Genomic DNA, 21,159 nt, shown 5'->3' with positions numbered 1-21,159 from the left:
TCTTTTCCACATGATGACAGCTGGAGTAGCTTGAACGACTGGGGTCTGGCTGGAACGGTCAACTTGTGTCTGGGTCTCAGACCTCATCATGGGTTGGTGTTGGGCTGCACTCCGCAGGCCTGCAAGCCTTGTAGTTGCCCAACCTTGAGGCCAAAGAAAGAGCCTGGAGATGGCGGCGGGGACGTTTATCGGACAGGGGGATCTTACACAAAGGGTCCTGGAGCAACACCCCACCGTGTGCGGCAGACTCCAGGCAGGATATGCCAGCAGTCTTGCTACTTGGGGGAGAAGGAGGCTACTATTTATAGGCGGAATTGACATCAGGTGGGCTCATTGGTTACCAGGGGCTAATTAAGCCCTATAATTAAGAGGATTGGATAGTCATGTGAGTGAAGCAGGGTCTGGCCGAGCAGGGCATGTACAGAGAGTAAGAGAAGAGCCATCCTGAGTGGCTGAACCGTATATTTGGGTTCCTCAGTTCTCCTCCACGTGGCATCTCTGGGTGGTTAGCTTGGTCTTCCTTCCAAAATGGAGACTTCAGACATTCTTCTTCATTTCTGGTAGTCTGGCTTCTTACATGGCAGCTGGCTTAACCCAGACTGCAAAAGAGGAAGCTGTTGGGCTCTTAAAGCATAGCCTAGAACTAGCACAGGCACTTCCAGAACATGCTAATGGTTAAAGCAGGTCCCAAAGCCAGCCCAGATCTGAGGGGAGAGATTTACACAAGGACATGAGTATCAGGAGGCATGATTCATTGGAGGCCACCAAAGCAACAGTCTACCACACGTCTTAAAGTCAAATAATTCAACAGCGTCTTCCACAATTTTAATCAACTGAGGGGCATTCAGTGCACAGATGTTGGTACTCTAGGGCATGTAACCTGCCTGCCCCACTCTACCCCTACCTCTTTGAATGCTGGCAGAATGCAGACATTTCTCACACCACTTACTGATCACTTACTAGAACTGCATCAGATTCTAGAACAAACCAACCTTGCAACATAGTTTCAAACAGGCCAACATCTAGGAAGGAAGAGGGCTGTTAGCTCAGAAGCATCTCACCAGGTCATTCCTGAGCCTGGGTCACTCCCAAGAGCTCCTGGTCAAGTACCCAAGCTTCAAAACAGGAAGAAAGAAACCCCATTCATGTCTGGCTCCAAGTGCCCCTTCGGCCACCTCCCACATCCCGTCTCTTCTAGGAGACACCTCACCCCTCATCTGTGTTACATGGTCCTGTCTCTGGAGAGCTAGGGCAGAAACACTGAGCTCCTGGTTCTCAGACTGACATTAAGATCCCTCTGTAGCATGTGTGACCTTCTTGTGTTTTCCATTTTCAATACTGGACATAGTTGTTCCAGGTATGACCCAAACGCCAAGTTCAGTGGTAGTAACAGGATTTCCGGGAGAAGCTTGGGTAGCAGTCTGGTTGGAGGGAAGGTGAGAGGGACTATGAGAGATTTCTTGAAACTTTTTATAAGAGTAATGTGACCCTACTTATAACTAGGATTGATCACCCCAAAATTGACATAAGAGCCGAGACATGATTAATAAAAATATACACTTAGCTCACAAATTAAATAAAAATGTGTACTTAGTACATACAAAAGCGAAAGTTAACTGAGTCAAACAGAAGAGCAGAAGTGGCAGGTGTTTTAAATTTCTTTTATTTTTTTACATTTTTAACCATCCGTCAATTATTCCATAACAAGGCAGTATCACACGATGACTGAACGTAGGCTCCAGAAATCAGGGTTTGAATTCCAGCTCCATCAATTACTGGTCATCTTGGTCAATTTCCCTGTGCCTTAGTTTTCTCATCTACACAATGAGGGTAGTAATAGTACCTTTCTCACAGCTTGCTGTGAGTATTAAGTAATACTCGCAAAGCGCTTAGAGAGTGCTCAGTAAACTACAAACATTCTTAATATATGTTATTCATTATTATTATTCCACACATTATCATTAACTTGAGGTTTTTCAACACATGTTCATCGATTTTTTTTCTCTTTATTAATTCTTGTTTGGAATGATCTTGGAGGCACTGACTGTTGAAGATGATGAGAAGCTAATGATCCCCCTCCACACCAACGTCTTGGTACCTTGGCCAACTTTAAATAGGTCTCGCCGAGAAAAGGTGTTGGGCTTCCCTGGTGGCGCAGTGGTTGAGAGTCCGCCTGCCGATGCAGGGGACACGGGTGCGTGCCCCGGTCCGGGAAGATCCCACATGCCGCGGAGTGGCTGTGCCTCTGAGCCATGGCCGCTGAGCCTGCGCATCCGGAGCCTGTGCTCCGCAACAGGAGAGGTCACAACAGTGAGAGGCCCGCGTACAGCAAGAAAAAAAAAAAAAAAAGGTGTTAATAACAAATGGCAAAGTATCAATAACAGATAATAAAAAAAGCAAAAAAAACACTTTAGGTAGTAGTTATTCTCCTAAGCCTTAGAAATTAAAAGTAAAAAAAATTGGTGGGCTTCCCTGGTGGCGCAGTGGTTGAGAGTCCACCTGCCAATGCAGGGAACGCGGGTTCGTGCCCCGGTCCGGGAAGATCCCACATGCTGCGGAGCGGCTGGGCCCGTGAGCCATGGCCGCTGAGCCTGTGCGTCTGGAGCCTGTGCTCCGCAATGGGAGAGGCCACAACAGTGAGAGGCCCGCGGACCACAAAAAAAATAAAAAATAAAATAAATAAAAATTGGTGACAGAGATATCCTTAAGAAGAAAATAGCTGAGAAATAAGCACTGAAGCTACATATACTTTAAATGTTTTAAAGTATACACCTTCTCATCAAATTTGTGTGGGGAGAAAATGAGACATATAAAAGTTATTTGGAATGTACTTTGGGTGTAATTGTACAATTCCACAGTATTATTTTTTGCCATCAATTGCTCTCCCAACATCCCCTTTTCTATCATAATCACAAGAAGCAGCAGAAGTATCCAGAGTTTAAAGGGGGAATATCAGCCCCCAGCAATGTGTTCACTGGAATCATTTCCCTGCTGCTCTGTGTTTACAGGATTTTATCTGCATAGAAGAACTGCAGGAGCTCTGGATGATAGTGGCTCTGAAAGAAATTGGCAAAGGGACACGTGAGGAAGGGAGTCAGTAAACCTCCTTGACTCTAGAACGAGCAGACAGTTGTCAAAGGCAGAGCATGAGGATAAACAATCTTCAGATTCTCAGCAGAGGAGGCATCATTACCCAAATGATGATCTAAACTGCCAATATATTTCACCCAACGATCTAAGCTGGAGCTGTCAATATATTTCACCCAATGATCTAAGCTGGAGCTGTCAATATATTTCACCCAATGATCTAAGCTGGAACTGTCAATATATTTCACCCAACGATCTCAACTGGAACTGCCAATGTATTTCACCCAACGATCTAAGCTGGAACCGCCAATATATTTCACCCAACGATCTAAGCTGGAACCGCCAATATATTTCACCCAACGATCTCAACTGGAACCGCCAATATATTTCACCCAACGATCTCAACTGGAACTGCCAATGTATTTCACCCAACGATCTAAGCTGGAACCGCCAATATATTTCACCCAACGATCTAAGCTGGAACTGTCAATATACTTCACCCAGCGATCTAAGCTGGAACTGCCAATATATTTTATGCATAATCCTCTGGGTGTTTTGCCATTCACATCGCATTATGCGTCAATTACAGTCGAAACATACTTGGCCTGAGTCATTTTAGGGGGGTAACTCCCTGGTGTGCCCAACCACCTTCTGCATTAACACTGGAAGGGCAGGGAACCTGGGAGAACCTCTCCTGCCCTTACTCACTCACCAGCTGCCGGCAGAGTTTAGGGTTCCTTTGATCCTCTTCACTCTGGAAGCTGTAGCCCTTCCTTTGTCTCAGATATGGAGAACAGGCTTGAAAAGTTGTTTTGCAAGCCTGAGAGAAATAATATCACCATCTTATTGTCAAAAATATTAAAGAGTTTTATAATCCCAAGCAAGGAAAAGTGTTGCATCCAGTCTGTGGTCTGGGGGCCACGAAGAGTGGAAGTAACTTCCAGGAAGTTTGAAAACTTGAATCTTAAAGGATTTATGCTTATAAAACGACCATGTCTATACTTTGGGGCTGGTGGGGAGGGCAAAGCTTTACACTTTATCACAGCCCTTATTGTCTCATCAAAAGTAGTGCTGGATTCCTAAATTCAATCTCAACCTTTCTCTCCCTCTCTCTCTCTCGCCCTCCCTCATGTGTGACCTTAAAGAAGGCAGATGATTTGGTGGAACCTTTGCTCCTGGTGGTTTTGAAACACTCACCTGCTCCAAAGCAGCCCTGAGGTCGATCCAACCCGGTTAGGACACATTTTCTCCAAGAATAACACAAAAGCTTCATAGGAAACTAAGAAGCCAAGGGTGGGAAATCTGTACCAGGTGCAGTGACAAAAGCTAACTGGGTATGAATAAATCTCCTCTGATAGGAGGTGCTGCCCCACAGAGCAAGTAGCACCTACCTGCCCCCATCCCCCCCACCCTCATTAACCTGAGTGTATCTGGCATTTGACAGGTGCTGGGACCGGGCAAGTGGGGTAAGAGCAAATGGAAAACAACACTCCTGCTCAGAGAGAGATTAGCCGTCGAGGAGGCACTTTCTCCAGGATTCACATGGATACATGGCTGAGTGTCCGTAACTGAACTGGCAGGAACTGAGGGCCTGGCATCTCGACTCGGCAGGGCTGCATTCCAACTCCCTTGAGGAATGGCATTGAGGTTTCATGCTGTTGGCTAGAGTCACGGACTCACCTTGGCAACCTGGGGATTCCTATCCGGTAAATGGGTCAGGAGAGAACCCTGAGTCTGCTTCACCTGACGGGTGAAAAATCTCTTCCATTTCCGCCCCGCAAAGGCAGCCAGTTGCCCAAACAAGACAAAGGCCGAGTATCTCGGGCTGTCATTCTCCTGTGGGTCCCCCGTGAACAAAACAAGAAACCTCGGGTCAGTACCAAAAGGCGGCTGCATCAGAGAACAGCACAACCCTGGTCCCTTGCTGCATGTTACATGTGGGACATCAGATCCAGTCTATGGCACTCAGCCAGCCAGGCTCCGGGACAGAGCAGAGACGGGCTGAGTCTTCAGTGAACCTCTTCTTCAGCAGACGAGAGGGTTAGACTGGGGGCTCACTGGTGCTACTCCCAGCTTCCCAGCTTTTTTCTTCATTATTTAACATTTTGGAGATTGATTATATTTACTTGGTTCGAAATTCAAAATAACCAAAATGGTTTATAAAACAGTAAGTCTCCCTTCCTACACCTCTCCACCCGCCACCAAATTTCCCTCCCCACAAAGTCATAAATTTTGTGTGATTCCTCCAAAAAATAAAGAAGAAAAAAATGAAATATATATTACATAGCCCTTTCCCACATTTTTAAACAAATGGATGTGGACCATCCCACTGTTATACACCTTGATTTTTCACCATTCTCTCTGGGAGCTCTTTCTATGTCAATATGTAAAGGGATTTTTTTTTGCTCTACCCTAATTCATTCGACCCATCCCCTGCTTACTACTTCCAGCATGTTTGCCAGGCCATCTCTCTTTACCCTGGTCTGGGTTCCTCCCACCTGCAGCAGAAATAACAATTCTGTTTCTTCCCTGATGCCCTGCCAGCTCTCCCTGCTTTGGGTCTGATTCGCTGGTTTGTCCCTGACTGCAAGTCAGTGGCTTCGGCCCTTCCTCCCTCTCCCAGGGGAGCTGTCTGGTCCGAGTATCTCCCTGCCCAGGTAAGGAGACGGAGGCTCAGGGCATTTCAGTGATTCACCTAGAGTCACACCATCAGGGAACAGCGAACCAGGGTAGCAACTCAGCCTCCTGACTCATGGTGAAGGGATTTTTATATCAGTGTTTCTTGATCTTGTCCAGCTCCAAGTGAACCAGAAGGGACTGGTCTGGGACAGGCCTCCTCACCTAGAAATGGGGGTCACAGACACTCAGCAAGAGTGGAGACCACTGATCATCTCCTGAAGTATTTAAAACAATTTTTTAGCACACGTGACACACACAGAAACTGCTTTCGTGTTGTCTACGTGTGTGTGTGTGTGTGTGTTGAATTGTATGTGTTTAATTCAATTCAACTAGCACTTATTGAGACCTGACTCTGAAGCATGACCCTAGTGCTGTGAGAGGTACAGAGATGTGTAAGGGGTTGCCTGTCCCCCGGGAGTCTGACAATCGTCTGATGGGCACAGCCCAGGCAGGCAGTGAAGAACTCTACGACAGGGATACAAACTGGCAGAAACAGCTCCCCATGAGTATTCCCAGGTTTCACCATGACAAGGAGTTTGTGATCAAAAACTACAGTCGACCTGGCTTTAAAAAATACTTGCATGGCAAACAAGCCCTGGCCATTAAGATGGCACCTCCAGAGAGATTTAGAGACACTTGCCCAGAGATATCTGCTTATATTCCAGGGAGGTGGAGTAGAGACCTTCCTCTCCCAGCCCCAGAGAGGGCCGGTTTACATCCCAGAGCAAAGCCCTATCTGCCTCTCTGAGCGGAAGGAGAGGCAAATGTCCCAGCAGCTCCTCTATATGCTCCAAGTTTTATAATTTCGAAGTTTCTCTTCCTCCCGTGAGGTGCAGGCACCTCGCTTTCGCTGGGTTACTCCTGGGGAATGAGGTGTTGGGAACTCACGCAAGACGCTCTGTGAGTAAATGCAAGTTCCCTGTCGCTCTGTTCCCCGTTCTAAAGGTCTTATCTTTCTGTGCATGTGCGTGCATGTGTGTGTGCGTGTGTGTGTGTGTGTGTAACTGGGGTAAGCTAACTGATTAGCTTCTCAGTCCTCCCGTTTTCTGTATCTGTGCACTTTTTGCTCTACCTGCCTTGTCACCCGGCAGTTAAGAGTGCAGGCCCTGGGCAAAGGGCCTGGCTTCATATCCACTTACTGGCTCTGTGAACCGTGGGCAAGTTACCTAACCTTTCTAGGCCTTGGTTTCCTCCTCTATAAAGTGAAGATAACAGTGCCTGCCTCACAGGGTTATTGGGAAGATTAGATGAGACAATCCATGTAGATTGCCCAGCACTGTGCCTGGTACACAGTAAGGGCTCACTAAGTGCAAACTACTCTTACTGTTACATTTATAAGAGCACTGAGTACACATGAGCGTCACCACCATCAGTGTACATGTACTCACTGCTCCATTACAGTGACAACTCCTTGCAGAGCGGTGATGAAATCCTACATGTCTTTATATGTCTTCCATAACCCCCAGCACAGTACCAATCTCTCTACAGGATTTCTTAATAAGTAGTGAACAATAGAGGCCTTGTTTCCTGAGCAACACACCAACCAGCGCTCACATTTGACTTTAAGAACCTGGAATCTTCCTGCGTTGTCTCACTTACATCATCTGACAGTCCTGGTCCGAAGGGTGATGTCTGTGAAGAAGGAGCCCAAGCCTTTCCCCTGGATCTTGCCCGGCATGATGGTCAGGGTCTTCAGGCTCTCGTGGATGACTTCAGAACTCATGGGCTCATACAGTCCATGCACCAGCAGGTCCAGGACAATCATTTTATACTTTCTCACCTGTTACCAAGGTTTAGAAAGCATTAGCAGCACAGGAGTTACTCCCCATGAGTTGAAAAGTATCTCCACTCCTAATCTTCCAATAACCCGGGACTTGGACTAAGAGGCCGTGGCTTTCTTCAGCACCTGCTGCCACAACTCTCAGCAAAGTACAAATGCTTCCGTTAACCCGACCCAAGAGCCCAATTCGGTCTTGGAAGGAGAGCAGTCTGCAGCATGGCCTATGGGTGGGTGAGGCTGGGGAGGGCACGGCAAGGAGGGTGGTGGACCTGGACGATCTAGCGATCTGGGTGTATTGGGTACCTTTACAGGGGATAAGGCGAAATGGTCACTTAAGTTTACAGATGTTGAAGGAAGAGGTGGGGGAAACATCTTTTACTAAACAAGCATTGATTATTAGAAAAAGTAAATTCACTGAAGGGTGTTAATCCTACCTGCAGCTCTGTTTCCCAAGGCTGATGATCCTGAGGTGTGATGACCCTAAGACGACCCCAAATGAGTCATGTGTGCCTTTGTACAATCTCCTTCCCTTGAGAGTGTAAGGAGCCAGTGACTTGCTTGTGGCCTCTCAAACATGACAGTGGTGACGGACATCATTCCCATGGTTCCCTTACATTATATGAGACTCCATCTAGCAGACAGGAGTGGGAGACACTCTCTCTCTGGCCGTGAAGAAGTGAGCTGCCATGTTGTGAGAGGGTGGCCTCAAGGAGCTGAGGGCGGCCACTCAGCAAGGAAATAGGGACCTTAGTCCTACATCTAGAAGGAAATGAATTCCAACGGCCACATGAGCTTGGAAGATGACCCTGAACTTCAGAAAGGAATGCAGTCTAGCCCACACCTTGGTGGCAGCCTTGCAAGACCTTGAGTAGGGGATGCAGCTAAGTGGTACCTGGACTCCTGACCCAAGGAAACTGTGAGATAATAAACGCCAGGCCCCTGATGGACTGTTACACAGCAGTAGACAACTAGTACATGAAGCCCCCCATCCCAGTGCTGAGGACTCCGGGCCATGAGGGCTGGCCAAGTGCCCCCTGCCCTTCCTACCTTGTCCGGGGTCTCACAGGCCATAGTTCCTAGGCTTCTCATTGCCATATGACGCTTTTTAAAACTGGGGTCCCAGGCTCTCTCTGCCAAGTTGAAAGACACATTCTTCAGAGGCTCCTGCTTCTGGAGCCTCAGTTTCCAAGAGACCAATACAAAAATGTATTGATTTGGGAGTGTTCAGAGTCACACCCTACCCATCGCCAACCCTAATCCCTCCCTCTAAAGAAAATACTGTGTTGCCCACTCAATTTTAATCCTTATTTCTCTACCTAAAGACATCTGGTTTTTGCTGGGAATATATTAGTTTGATCTACATAATGAAGAAATGGATGGAGGAAGGGGAAAGGGGTGGAGAAAAATAATGCAGAGCTAATGTTGAGGTACGTTTGGGGGCATTATGGAGAGAGGTGTCTAGGCAGTTGTGGGTGTGACAGAGCTGAGAAAAGGGGGCTTTAGAAGTGTTGATGTGATCTGAGAATAGGGATCCCTTTAAGAGGACAAGGTAAGCTGTGTTCTTTCTGTCGCAGAGTTTCCTTGACCCTTCTCCCTCCCCCAGCCCTTCCCCATTTTTCTGCTCTACTTCGTAGCTAAAGCTTGAAAGAAGTGCCTATACTTGCTTTCTTCAGCTGCTCTCCTCCAACCTCCCTTGAACCTTCTGCAATCAGGTTGATGGCATCCATACCCCCTCCCCACCCCCTCTCCCCCAGTGTAGCTAAATCCCAGGGTCAATTCTCAGAGCTCACCTCACTCAGCCTCTCAACAGCATTTGATACAATTAGCAAAGCACATCTACAGGCATTTCAGGGCACCTGACGGATGTCCTACCTTAGAATGCGAGCATCTGAGCAATTAAGATTAGGAAAAGAAATGCATAAATAATGCAAATTGGAAGCGCTGTGTGGCTGATGCAGAAATCTGTACTTCAAGGACTAAACTCTAATTAACTTCAAGGCAAGAGATAGGTTTTTAGAGCATTTAACCCCTGATGCTAGGAAGGTCCTGGTATTCTGCACATCACAGGACATACCAACATGTCCTGGAGTCAGAACCAAGATCCAGACAAGATCTAAGAACAAACCACTTCCTCACCATCCTTATTAGTGGGTGGGGGCTGGAGAGGAGACCCACAGCCCTATTTGGTATTCAGGTGATTAGCAAGTCTCATCAGTATTTCTGAATATTCACTGCAGTTCATTCTATATTTTTATCATTAAGTTCGCAGCAAGCTAAATTCTTCCCAACTCATCTTCTTGTTATCATATAAACATCCTATTCGTGTTTAAAGAGCTGTCATCAAACTTTTTTTCAGGAGAAGGAAACTCAGTAGAAGGAATGGAAGGAACCAAACGAAGGCAGAAGAGCAAGTACACATAGTGGCTGCTGAGCAGGGACATTTGTTCCTAAAAATTTGTCTCAGACCTTGGAAAAGAAAGATATCACTGATGTCCTTTTCTTCTTGGGCTGGGCAGTGGGGATGCAAAGGGGCTGGTCCAGCATTCTTTTCTGTGTTTGGTCCATGGAACTAAAAAAAGAACAAATCATCATATGAGCCACAAACACTCTTTGAAGCCTCATCATTAACAAGCATCGTCACACAAAGCCCTGTGCCAGGGTAAGAAGGTAAAGAAGCCGCATCCCTGAGGCCTCCTCAGGATGTCACCTTGGTGAGCAGATGGAACAGTCGCATCCAAAGATAAAGAGCAACACCAACATCCCTGATCATCAGGGAAACGCAAACCAAAACCACAATGAGGGATCACTTCACACCTCTCAGAGTGCACTGTCGGTCAAAGACTGCAGTGGGTTAGGACTTATTTCTTGAGGAACTGGGTGGTGAGCAATGCTCTTTTTTTTATATATAGATCTTTATTGGAGTATAATTGCTTTACAGTGTTGTGTTAGTCGCTGCTGTATAACAAAGTGAATCAGCTATATCCCCATATCCCCTCCCTCTTGACCCTCCCTCCCACCCTCCCTATCCCACCCCTCTGGGTCATCGCAAAGCATCAAGCCGATCTCCCTGTGCTATGCGGCTGCTTCCCACCAGCCAACTATTTTACATTCGGTAGTGTATATATGTCGATGCTACTCTCACTTCACCCCAGCTTTGCCCTCCCACCCCATGTCCTCAAGTCCATTTTCTATGTCTACCTCTTTATTCCTGTCCTGCAACTAGGTTCATCAGTATCTTTTTTTTTTTTTTTAGATTCCATATCTGTATGCGTTAGCATATGGTATTTGTTTTCCTCTTTCTGACTTACTTCACTCTGTATGACAGACTCTAGGTCCATCACCTCACTACAAGTAACTCAATTTCGTTTCTTTATATGGCTGAGTAATATTCCATTATATATATGTGCCACATCTTCTTTATCCATTCGTCTGTTGATGGACACTTAGTTTGCTTCCATGTCCTGGCTATTGTAAATAGTGCTGCAATGGACATTGTGGTACATGCCTCTTTTTGAATTATGGTTTTCTCAGGGTATATGCCCAGTAGTGGGATTGCTGGGTCATGTGGTAGTTCTATTTTTAGTTTTTTAAGGAACCTCCATACTGTTCTCCATAGTGGTTGTATCAATTTACACTCCCACCAACAGTGCAGGAGGGTTCCCTTTTCATCACACCCTTTCCAGCATTTATTGTTTCTAGATTTTTTGATAATGGCCATTCTGACTGGCATGAGGTGATACCTCATTGTAGCTTTGATTTGCATTTCTCTAATAATTAGTGATGTTGAGCATCTTTTCATGTGCCTCTTGGCCATCCGTATGTCTTCCTTGGTAAAATGTCTATTTAGGTCTTCCACTCATTTTTTAACTTTATTGTTTGTTTGTTTTTTTGCTGTTGAGCTCCATGAGCTGTTTGTATATTTTGGAGATTAATTCTTTGTCTGTTGTCTCATTTGCAAATATTTTCTCCCATTCTGAGGGTTGTCTTTTTGTCTTGCTTATGCTTTTCTTTGCTGTGCAAAAGCTTTTACATTTAATTAAGTCCCATGTATTTATTTTTGTTTTTATTTCTGTTACTCTAGGAGGTGGGTCAAAAAAGATCTTGCTGTGGTTTACGTCAAAGAGTGTTTCTTCCTATGTTTTCTTCTAAGAGTTTTATAGTGTCTGGTCTTACATTTAAGCTTTTAATCCATTTGGAGTTTACACTTGTGCATGGTGTTAGGTAGTGTTTTAATTTCATTCTTTTACATGTAGCTGTCCAGTTTTCCCAGCACCACTTATTGAAGAGGCTGTCTTTTCTCCATTGCATGTTCTTGCCTCCTTTGTCATAAATTAGGTGCCCATATGTGCGTGGGTTAATCTCTGGGCATTCTATCCTGTACCATTGATCTATATTTCTGTTTTTGTGCCAGTACCATACTGTCTTGATTACTGTAGCTTTGTAGTATAGTTTGAAGTCCAGGAGCCTGATTCCTCCAGCTCTGTTTTTCTTTCTCAAGAGACCCACAAAAAAAACCCCAAAACAATTAAGAAAATGGTAATAGAAACACACATACCGATAATAACCTTGAATGTAAATGGATTAAATGCCCCAAACAAAACAGACTGGCTGAATGGATACAAAAACAAGACCCATGGGCTTCCCTGGTGGCGCAGTGGTTGAGAGTCCGCCTGCCGATGTAGGGGACACGGGTTTGTGCTCCTGTTCGGGAAGATCCCACATGCCGCGGAGCAGCCGGGCCCGTGAGCCATGACTGCTGAGCCTGCGCGTCCGGAGACTATGCTCCGCAACGGGAGAGGCCACAACAGTGAGAGGCCTGCGTATCGCAAAAAAAAAAAAAAAAAACCAAGACCCATATATATGCTGTCTACAAGAGATCCATTTCAGACCTACGGACACATACAGACTGAAAGTGAAGGGATTAAAAAAGATATTCCATGCACCTGGAAATCAAAAGAAAGCTGGAGTAGCAATACTTGTATCAGATAAAATAGACTTTAAAATAAAGACTGTTACAAGAGATAAGGAGAGATACTACATAATGATCAAAGGATCAATCCAAGAAGAAGATATAACAATTATAAATGTTTATGCACCCAACATAGGAGCACCTCAATACATAGGCAAATGCTTACAACCATGAAAGGAGAAATCAACAGTATCACAATAATAGTAGGGGCTTTAACACCCCATTTACACCCATGGACAGTTCATCCAAACAGAAAATAAATAAGGAAACACAAGCTTTAAATGACACAATAGACCAGTTAGATCTAATTGATATTTATAGAACATCCCACCCAAAAGTGGCAGAATACACTTTCTTTCAAGTGCACATGGAACATTCTCCAGGATAGATCACATCTTGGGTCACAAATCAAGCCTCAGAAAATTTAAGAAAATTGAAATCATATCAAGCATCTTTTCTGACCACAATGCTATGAGATTGGAAACCAATTACAGGAAAAAACCTGTAAAAAACACAAACACATGAAGGCTAAACAGTGTGCAACCAAAAAACCAAGAGATCACTGAAGAAATCAAAGAAGAAATTTTTAAAAACATAGAAACAAATGACAACAAAAACATGACAACCCAAAACCTATGGGACGAAGCAAAAGCAGTTCTAAGAAGGAAGTTTATAGCAATACAATCTCACCTCAAGAAACAAGAAAAATCTCAAATGAACAATCTAACCCTACCCTTAAAACAACTAGAGAAAGAAGAACAAAGAAAACCCAAAATAAGTAGAAGGAAAGAAATTATAAAGATCAGAGCAGAAGTAAATGAAATAGAAACGAAGAAAACAATAGCAAAAATCAATAAAACTAAAAGTTGGTTCTTGGAGAAGATAAACAAAATTGATAAACCCTTAGCCCGATTCATCAAGAAAAAAAGGGAGAGGACACAAATCAATAGAATTAGAAATGAAAAAGAGGAAATCACAACTGACACTGCAGAAATACAAAGGATTATAAGAAACTACTACAAACAACTATAAGCCAATAAAATGGACAGCCACAAAGAAATGTACAAATTCTTGGAAAGGTACAATTTTCTAAGACTGAACCAGGAAGAATTAGAATATATAAACAGACCTATCACAAGTAATGAAATTGAAACTGTAATTAAAAATCTTCCAACAAACAAAAGTCCAGGACCAGATGGCTTCACAGGCAAATTCTATCAAACATTTAGAGAAGAGCTAACACATATCCTTCTCAAACTCTTCCAAAAAATTGCAGAGGGAGAAACACTCCCAAATTCATTCTACAAAGCCACCATCACCCTGATACCAAAACCAGAAAAAGATATCACAAAAAAACAAAATTATAGACCAATATCACTGATGAACATAGATGCAAAACTCCTGAACAAAATACTAGCAAACAAAATCCAACAACACATTAAAAGGATCATACACCATGATCAAGTGGGATTTATCCCAGGGATGCAAGGATTCTTCAATATATACAAATCAATCAATGTGATACACCACATTAACAAATTAAGGGATAAATACTATATGATCATCTCAATAGATGCAGAAAAGGCTTTTGACAAAATTCAACACATATTTATGATAAAAAAAAAAACTCTCCAGAAAATGGGCATAGAGGGAACCTACCTCAACATAATAAAGGCCATATATGACAAACCCACAGCAAACATCACTCTCAATGTTGAAAAAGTGAAAGCATTTCCTCTAAGATCAGGAACAAGACAAGGATGTCCACTCTCACCACCCTTATTCAACATAGTTTTGGAAGTCCTAGCCACAGCAATCAGAGAAGAAAAAGAAGTAAAAGGAATCCAAATTGGAAAAGAAGAAATAAAACTGTCACTGTTTGCCAATGACATGATACTATACCTAGAAAATCCTAAAGATGTCACCAGAAAACTACTAGAACTAATCAATGAATTTGGTAAGGTTGCAGGATACAAAATTAATGCACAGATATCTCCGGCATTCCTATACACCAACAATGAAAAATCAGAAAGAGAAATTAAGGAAACATTCCCATTTACTACTGCAACAAAAAGAATAAAATACCTAGGAATAAATCTGCCTAAGGAGGCAAAAGACTTGTACTCAGAAAACTATAAAATACCAGTGAAAGAAATCAAAGATGACATAAACAGAGGGAGAAATATACCATGTTCTTGGATTGGAAGAATCAATATTGTGAAAATGACTATACTACCCAAAGCAATCTACAGATACAATGCAATCCCTATCAAACTACCAATGACATTCTTCACAGAATTAGAACAAAAAACTTTACAATTCGTATGGAAACACAAAACCCGAATGGCCAGAGCAATGCTGTTTGTTCTTTGTTTACGAGATATAGAATTTGTAATTTTTCCATGTGTATATATTATTTAAAATATACATTATAAATAAATACAGCTTGCAAAGTGATTCTGATCTACAGCCTGACTTGAGACCCACTAAAGTAAACCAGTGCGTCTCAGACTTTAATGTGCACTTCAATCATCAGAGGAACTTGTTAAAATGCAGGTTTGGACTCAGTGGGTTTCGGGCGGGGGCTCCAGATTTTTCCATTCTTATAAGCTCCCAGGTGACACCAATGCTCCCGGGTCCCAAGTACCACGCTTTGAAGGATGAAAAGTTAGGAGCTCCAAGAGATAAGAGAGGACTGTGGGCTGGAAGAACTGGTAGAGACGTTCCACTGCACGTGGGTGAGCTTTAATGGAGAGGCAGAGCGTATTTCACACATTGGGATTCTATGTAGTATCATGGTAGTGGTAGTAATAACAGTTAAAATAGGAGAGTGGTAAAAGATAAGGCTACAGGAAGTAATTAAAGGCCAGCTGTGAAGGACTGACTGCTAAAGAGTTTAGTTTTAGTATTTTGTAGATAAGAGTGAACCGCTGATTTTTTTTTTTTTTGAGATGAAATCCATGTAACATACAATTAGCTAATTTAACAACATGGTGCAACCACCACGTTTATCTGGTCCTAAAACTTTTTCATTACCCCAATAAACACCCCATACCCATTAAGAAATCACTCCCCATTCTGCCCTCTCCCCAGTCCCATTAACTGGCTCTCTGTCTCTATGGATTACCTATTCTGAATATTTAATATAAATGGAAATCAAATAATATTATGACTTTTGTGTCTGGCTTCTTTCTCTTGGCATGACGTTTTTGAGGTTCATCCCTGTTGTAGCATGTATGGGTACTTCATTCCTTTTTAGGTCTGGACAATATTTCATCATATGGATAGGCCACATATGTTTATCCATTCATCTGTTGTTAGACACCTGGGTCGTTTTCACCTTCTGGGTATTGTGAATAGAGCTTCTATGAACAATGGTGTGCAAGTGTTTGGTATCTGCTTTCAATTCTTTGGGTATATAGCCAGGAATGGAATTGCTGAGACATATGGTGATTCTACGTTTAACTTTTTGAGGAACCGCCAAACTTTTCCACAGTGGCTGCAACATGCAAGGGTTTCAGTTTCCCCACATCACCAACTGTTGTTATTTTCCAGTTTATTTAATTATTATTATTACATTCAGCCTAGTGGGTGTACAGTAGTATGCCATTATGGGTTTGATTAGCACTTTTTTAATGACTACTGGTGTCTTTTTGTATGTTTGTTGGTGATTTGTGTACCTTTTTCAGAGAAATGTCTATTCAAATCCTTTGCCCATTTTTAATTAGGTTGTCTATCATTTTGGGTTTTTTTAGTTGTAGAGTTCTTCATATATTCTGGATACTAGACCCTTATCAGATATATGATTCACAAATATATTTTCCTATTCTGTATGTTGGCTTTTCATTTTCTTGATAATGTTTTTTATGCACAAAAGTTTTTCATTTTCTTGATAATGTTTTTTTATGCACAATAGTTTTTCATTTTGACAAAGTCTAATTTATCTATCTTCGTTGTTGTCATTGTTGCTTAGGCTTTTCATGCTATATCTAAGAATTCACTGCCAACTTCCCTGGTGGCACAGTGGTTGAGAATCTGCCTGCTAATGCAGGGGACACGGATTCGAGCCCTGGTCTGGGAAGATCCCACATGCCGCGGAGCAACTAGGCCCGTGAGCCACAACTACTGAGCCTGCACGTCTGGATTCTGTGCTCCGCAACAAGAGAGGCCGCCATAGTGAGAGGCCCGCACACCGCAATGAAGAGTGGCCCCCGCTCGCCGCAACTAAAGAAAGCCTTCGCACAGAAACGAAGACCCAACACAGCCAAAAATAAACAAATAAATAAATTAATTAAAGTACCTATCTTTAAAAAAAAAAAAAGAATTCACTGCCAACTCCAGTCATGAAGATTTACCCTTACGTTTTCTAAAATTTTTATAGTTTTATCTCTTAGGCTGTTGATCCATTTTGAGTCAATTTTTGTGTATGGTGTGCAGTAGGGGTTCAACTTCATCAGAACCATTGACCTTTATTTGTTTTGGTTTTTTAATTTTTTTTTAGTAGGAGAAATAACAGTGGTTCTCAACCCTAGCTGCATTAGAATCCCCTAAGGAACTTTTAAACATTTTAATGCCCTGTCTATACCCCAGACCAAGTCTACCATCATATCTGGAGGTGGGCCTGAGCATCAGTAATTTTTAAAACTCACCAGGTAATTCCAATGGGCAGTCACTGAATAGGGTGACCAGTGACCAATCATCTTGTTTTGTCCCTGTGATATTGTGATTTATAATAAGAGATTTAGGGAGAGTTGTGCACTTGGAGAGGGCATGGAGGCTCCTTGCCCTTTCCCCATGTCTTGCCCTATACATCTCTTCCATCTAGCTGTTGCTGAGTTACATCCTTTTATAATAAACCAGTGATTCCGGAAGTAAAATGTTCCTCTGAGTTTTATGAGCTGCTCTAGCAAATTAATCGAACCCGGGGACAGGGTTGTGGGAACCTTCAATCTTTAGCATGTTGGTCACAAGCACAGGTGACAACATGGACTTGTGACTGGCCTCTAAAGTATGGGGACTGAGCCCTTAACCTGTGGGATCTGATGCTATTTTCAAGTAGATAGTGTCTGAGTTGAATTGAAGTGAATTGAACTGAAAGGTAGGACACCCAGTCAGTATCCACCGAGAACTAGAGAACTGATTGGTGGGTGTGCAAAAAACACACATTGGAGCTTGGCCCTGAAGGCTTTCCTGGGACATGGGACTTTCAGTGCTAAGACCAGGAAAGTCCTGGGCAAACAAGGGTAAGCTGGCCACGCTGATTTTACTGGAGTTTAGAACTTATTTAATGCAAGTTACGGATAGAGCCCGGTCCCGTTAAACAGCTGTGCTTTAGAACATTTGATTCTGTTTGACCTGGAGATACATGGGGATTTGGTTTTTCCATCATCTCTGTGCCCCTCCCCTGCCAGCAGGTTTAGGTCATGCTCTCTTGGTCAGAAGACACTCAAGAGACCATGAATACACCTCTTTACCCCAGAGCGGCATTCTCTATTTCTTCTCCATCTCTGGCCAGCAGACCTCCCCTCACCATGGAAATGAGGGAGCCCAACCCACCCACCCTCCAGAAAGTTGCACTCCCACTAACTAGCAAGATTTTCTTTGAGTGAAAAGGTGTTCCCATACACTTTACATTAAGCCAGTGGTTCACACACCCGAGTCCGCATCAGAATCACCTGGAGGACTCGTTAAAACACAGATTCCCACACCCAGTCCCCAGAGTTTCTGATTCTGTACATCTGAAGCAGGACCCAATAATTTGCATTTGTAACAAGCTCCCAGGTGATGCTGGGATGCTCCTGGTCTGGGGACCACACTTTGAGAACCAATGCATTAACAGAAAGAAACCAGTATTACTATGTGATTCCTCTCCAGAACAAGAGGATTTAAAAATTCACACAGGCAAAAAACATGCTTGGTTGTTTCTTTCTGGGGAATCTCTGGACACAACCTTCTGTATCAATGGAACCTGCCACTCCTCAGGTTGAATGCCGTGGATCAGAGCCGATGGGCGCCGGACAGTGGGTATGGGGAGCTTAGAAGAAGCAAAGTTCTCTCGAGGTGATAGTCACTCACCAAGGGAGGCACAGGCCTCATTAAAAAACAGCTGGTGGCCCTGTTCTGAGGCATAAGAAAATCATGCCTGAAGCTTCTCTCCATTGGGAAGGAAAGCAAACGTGGTTTCCTGTTCCTCACACTGGCCTTCTCTTGCAGCATTAGCACAGCAGCTGAGGGCTTTAGCCACCCAAGGCCACTTCCCCAGGCCTCAGAAGCCAAGCATCCTGCCTTGTCACTTCTTAAAAGACACGTCTAGAATTTAAGGTCATGGAAGGCTCTCAAGCAGAGCAAAGTGCACGAGGGTTGAGCGCCCTCCTTGGGAGATTCAGCGTGTGGTTAGAAAAACACAGGGTGGGACTTCCCTGGTGGCGCAGTGTTTGAGACTCCGCACTCCCAGTGCAGGGGGCTGGGGTTCGCAATTCCTGGTCAGGGAACTAGATCCCATACGCATGCCACAACTAAGACCCGGTGCAGCCAAATAAATAAGAATAAATAAATAAGAATAGTTTTAATAAAAAAAAAAGAAAAACACAGGGCTCACCACCTCCCACCTCCTGCCTCCCCAGCACAAGATAAAAACTGTGATCTAGCTCAGTCTCGGGTCGTCAGGGCTCATCTCCATGTTTGGGGCAGAGAAAGCAAAGAATTCTTTGGCTGGGCCTCCTACATCAGAATCCCCCAGGGTGCTTGTTATAAGCCCCAGGCCTGCTCCATAATTACAGGATCAGTCTCAGGGAGTGGAGGGCCTGAGCGCTGCCCGTTTTTACAAGGTGCCTTGTGACGGTGCACATACACTGGTGTAGAAGAACCCCCGGAATACTCCAGAGGAAATTAACTACCTCCAGAAGTGGCATACTCCACTCACCTGAGGCCACTGGCATAAGAGATCCCGGAAGTGGGAGGAAGAGCTGGGGCCAGAGGGCACAAGAAGGGAGAGGTCAGTGTCTTTGCAGAGAACTGGGGAGGGAGGGCACACGTGTGTGAAGCACATTGAACTTCACTTTCGAAATAAAATTAAAATCACATCGAGCTGCACAGGCTATGATTTGTACACACCTGTTGGATACTATTCTTAAATTAAAAGTTTGCTTAAAGAATAACACAGGGCTTCCCTGGTGGCGCAGTGGTTGAGAGTCCGCCTGCCGATGCAGGGGACACGAGTTCGTGCCCCGGTCCGGGAAGATCCCACATGCTGCGGAGCGGCTGGGCCCGTGAACCATGGCCGCTGAGCCTGCGCGTCTGGATACTATGCTCCGCAACGGGAGAGGCCACAACAGTGAGAGGCCTGCGTACCGCAAAAAAAAAAAAAAAAAAAAAAGAATAACACAGAAGAAAAGTTCATTCAGGGCTGCAGAGCCCCTTACCTGAGCTTTGTGTCTCCTGAGCTTGCAGCTTCTTAAAGGCCTCCCTCCACCCAAGTGCCCTGCTGCCGGCTTCCCTCCTCCTCTCTGGCAAATTAAGTCCTTTTGACCCAACCCAATCAAACAAACCTGTTGCAATACAGGAGCTCTCAGAGGAATGTTGTAAATAAACTACGAAGAAACAGAGTATATGGATTCAAAGAATTCTTAGGTGTTCATAACTCCACCTACAAACCCACTTGCCCCCAAACAGTTGTTCTTTGCTGGGAGTGTTGGGTCCTCCTTCTGGCATGTTGCTCTGGGTTTCCCAGGTGCCTCATCTAGTGTGACTGAGTCCGGGAGGACACCTGGACACCTAAGGCAAGGCTCTGCTTGTAGTTTCATTCATCCTTGTGTATGTTCTTCAACGAATTCTGCCCCCTCTGGGAAGTCCTTCCCTCTGTGCTAATGCCCTGTCCCCGATGGGGACAGTTTCACCGTCACCGTGACCTTGCAGCTTGTCTTCATTGCCATGTTGTGGTCCTACCTGGTCTTCCTGAACAGACATGGATTTGGGGTGACTTAGATGAGTTTTGTGCTTTATGCTGACTCCCAGATGCCTTTGCAAATTTAAATCCTTCTGACTCAAAATATTACGTTTATCGTCAATAATCCTTTAACTTATTAAAGCCAAAATCTATATTATGAAGGCTAAAATTACATAATACTTTGATCTTATCTGTAAAATGAGGGGAAGAAACTGTTAGATTTGTAACAATCCTTCCAACACTGAAGGTATTAATGATAACAATATTAGTAGCTACTATTACTGGACACGTATATACTAGGCACTATACTTAGCATTTTGTATACACTGCAGGAGAGCCTGTTTAGCTGACCTCTACTGGTTAACCGTATTCTGCAGGCCCTCCACGAACGGTACCAACCAATGCTTGTGGCTGACAGTACCCACTGCTAACTTCTGCTCCACTAGTCCTCATAGGCTTACCAAGAATCAGTTTATGACAGCTGTACTTGTTACTGTAATTGCAAAATTTAAATATTATAGAAACTGATGAAATAGGAGTATACAAAGAAAGGAAGTTTCTGTGAAAGCAAAATTGAATATTTTGGAAGGATTCAACAATGGGAAGCTGCTAAAAATAACTGCTGTCCAATTAGGATTCATGTGGACAGAAGTTTGGAAATAGTCTTAATAATCTGGAATGATTTACTGGAATTGGGAT

At 43.9% G+C, this 21,159-nt stretch overlaps 1 protein-coding gene across 1 annotated transcript in view; it reads right to left on the bottom strand.

The window, feature by feature from the left end:
- Nucleotides 1-2,642: 2,642 nt before the first annotated feature.
- Nucleotides 2,643-21,159, bottom strand: part of MRO (maestro) — a 54,847-nt gene continuing 36,330 nt past the window's right edge. The window contains 6 exon segments of the mRNA XM_032654384.1: nucleotides 2,643-3,056; nucleotides 3,800-3,907; nucleotides 4,768-4,923; nucleotides 7,352-7,546; nucleotides 8,594-8,741; nucleotides 10,014-10,115. Coding sequence (XP_032510275.1) covers nucleotides 3,003-3,056; nucleotides 3,800-3,907; nucleotides 4,768-4,923; nucleotides 7,352-7,546; nucleotides 8,594-8,741; nucleotides 10,014-10,111 — 759 coding nt within the window. The 5' untranslated portion in view covers nucleotides 10,112-10,115 and the 3' untranslated portion in view covers nucleotides 2,643-3,002.

This window comes from Phocoena sinus, chromosome 14 (genome assembly GCF_008692025.1).
Source record: "Phocoena sinus isolate mPhoSin1 chromosome 14, mPhoSin1.pri, whole genome shotgun sequence".
In the NCBI taxonomy this organism is placed as follows: Eukaryota; Metazoa; Chordata; class Mammalia; order Artiodactyla; family Phocoenidae; genus Phocoena; species Phocoena sinus.
Note: the sequence above shows the minus strand (reverse complement) of the source record. Positions and strands in the feature narration are given on the sequence as shown.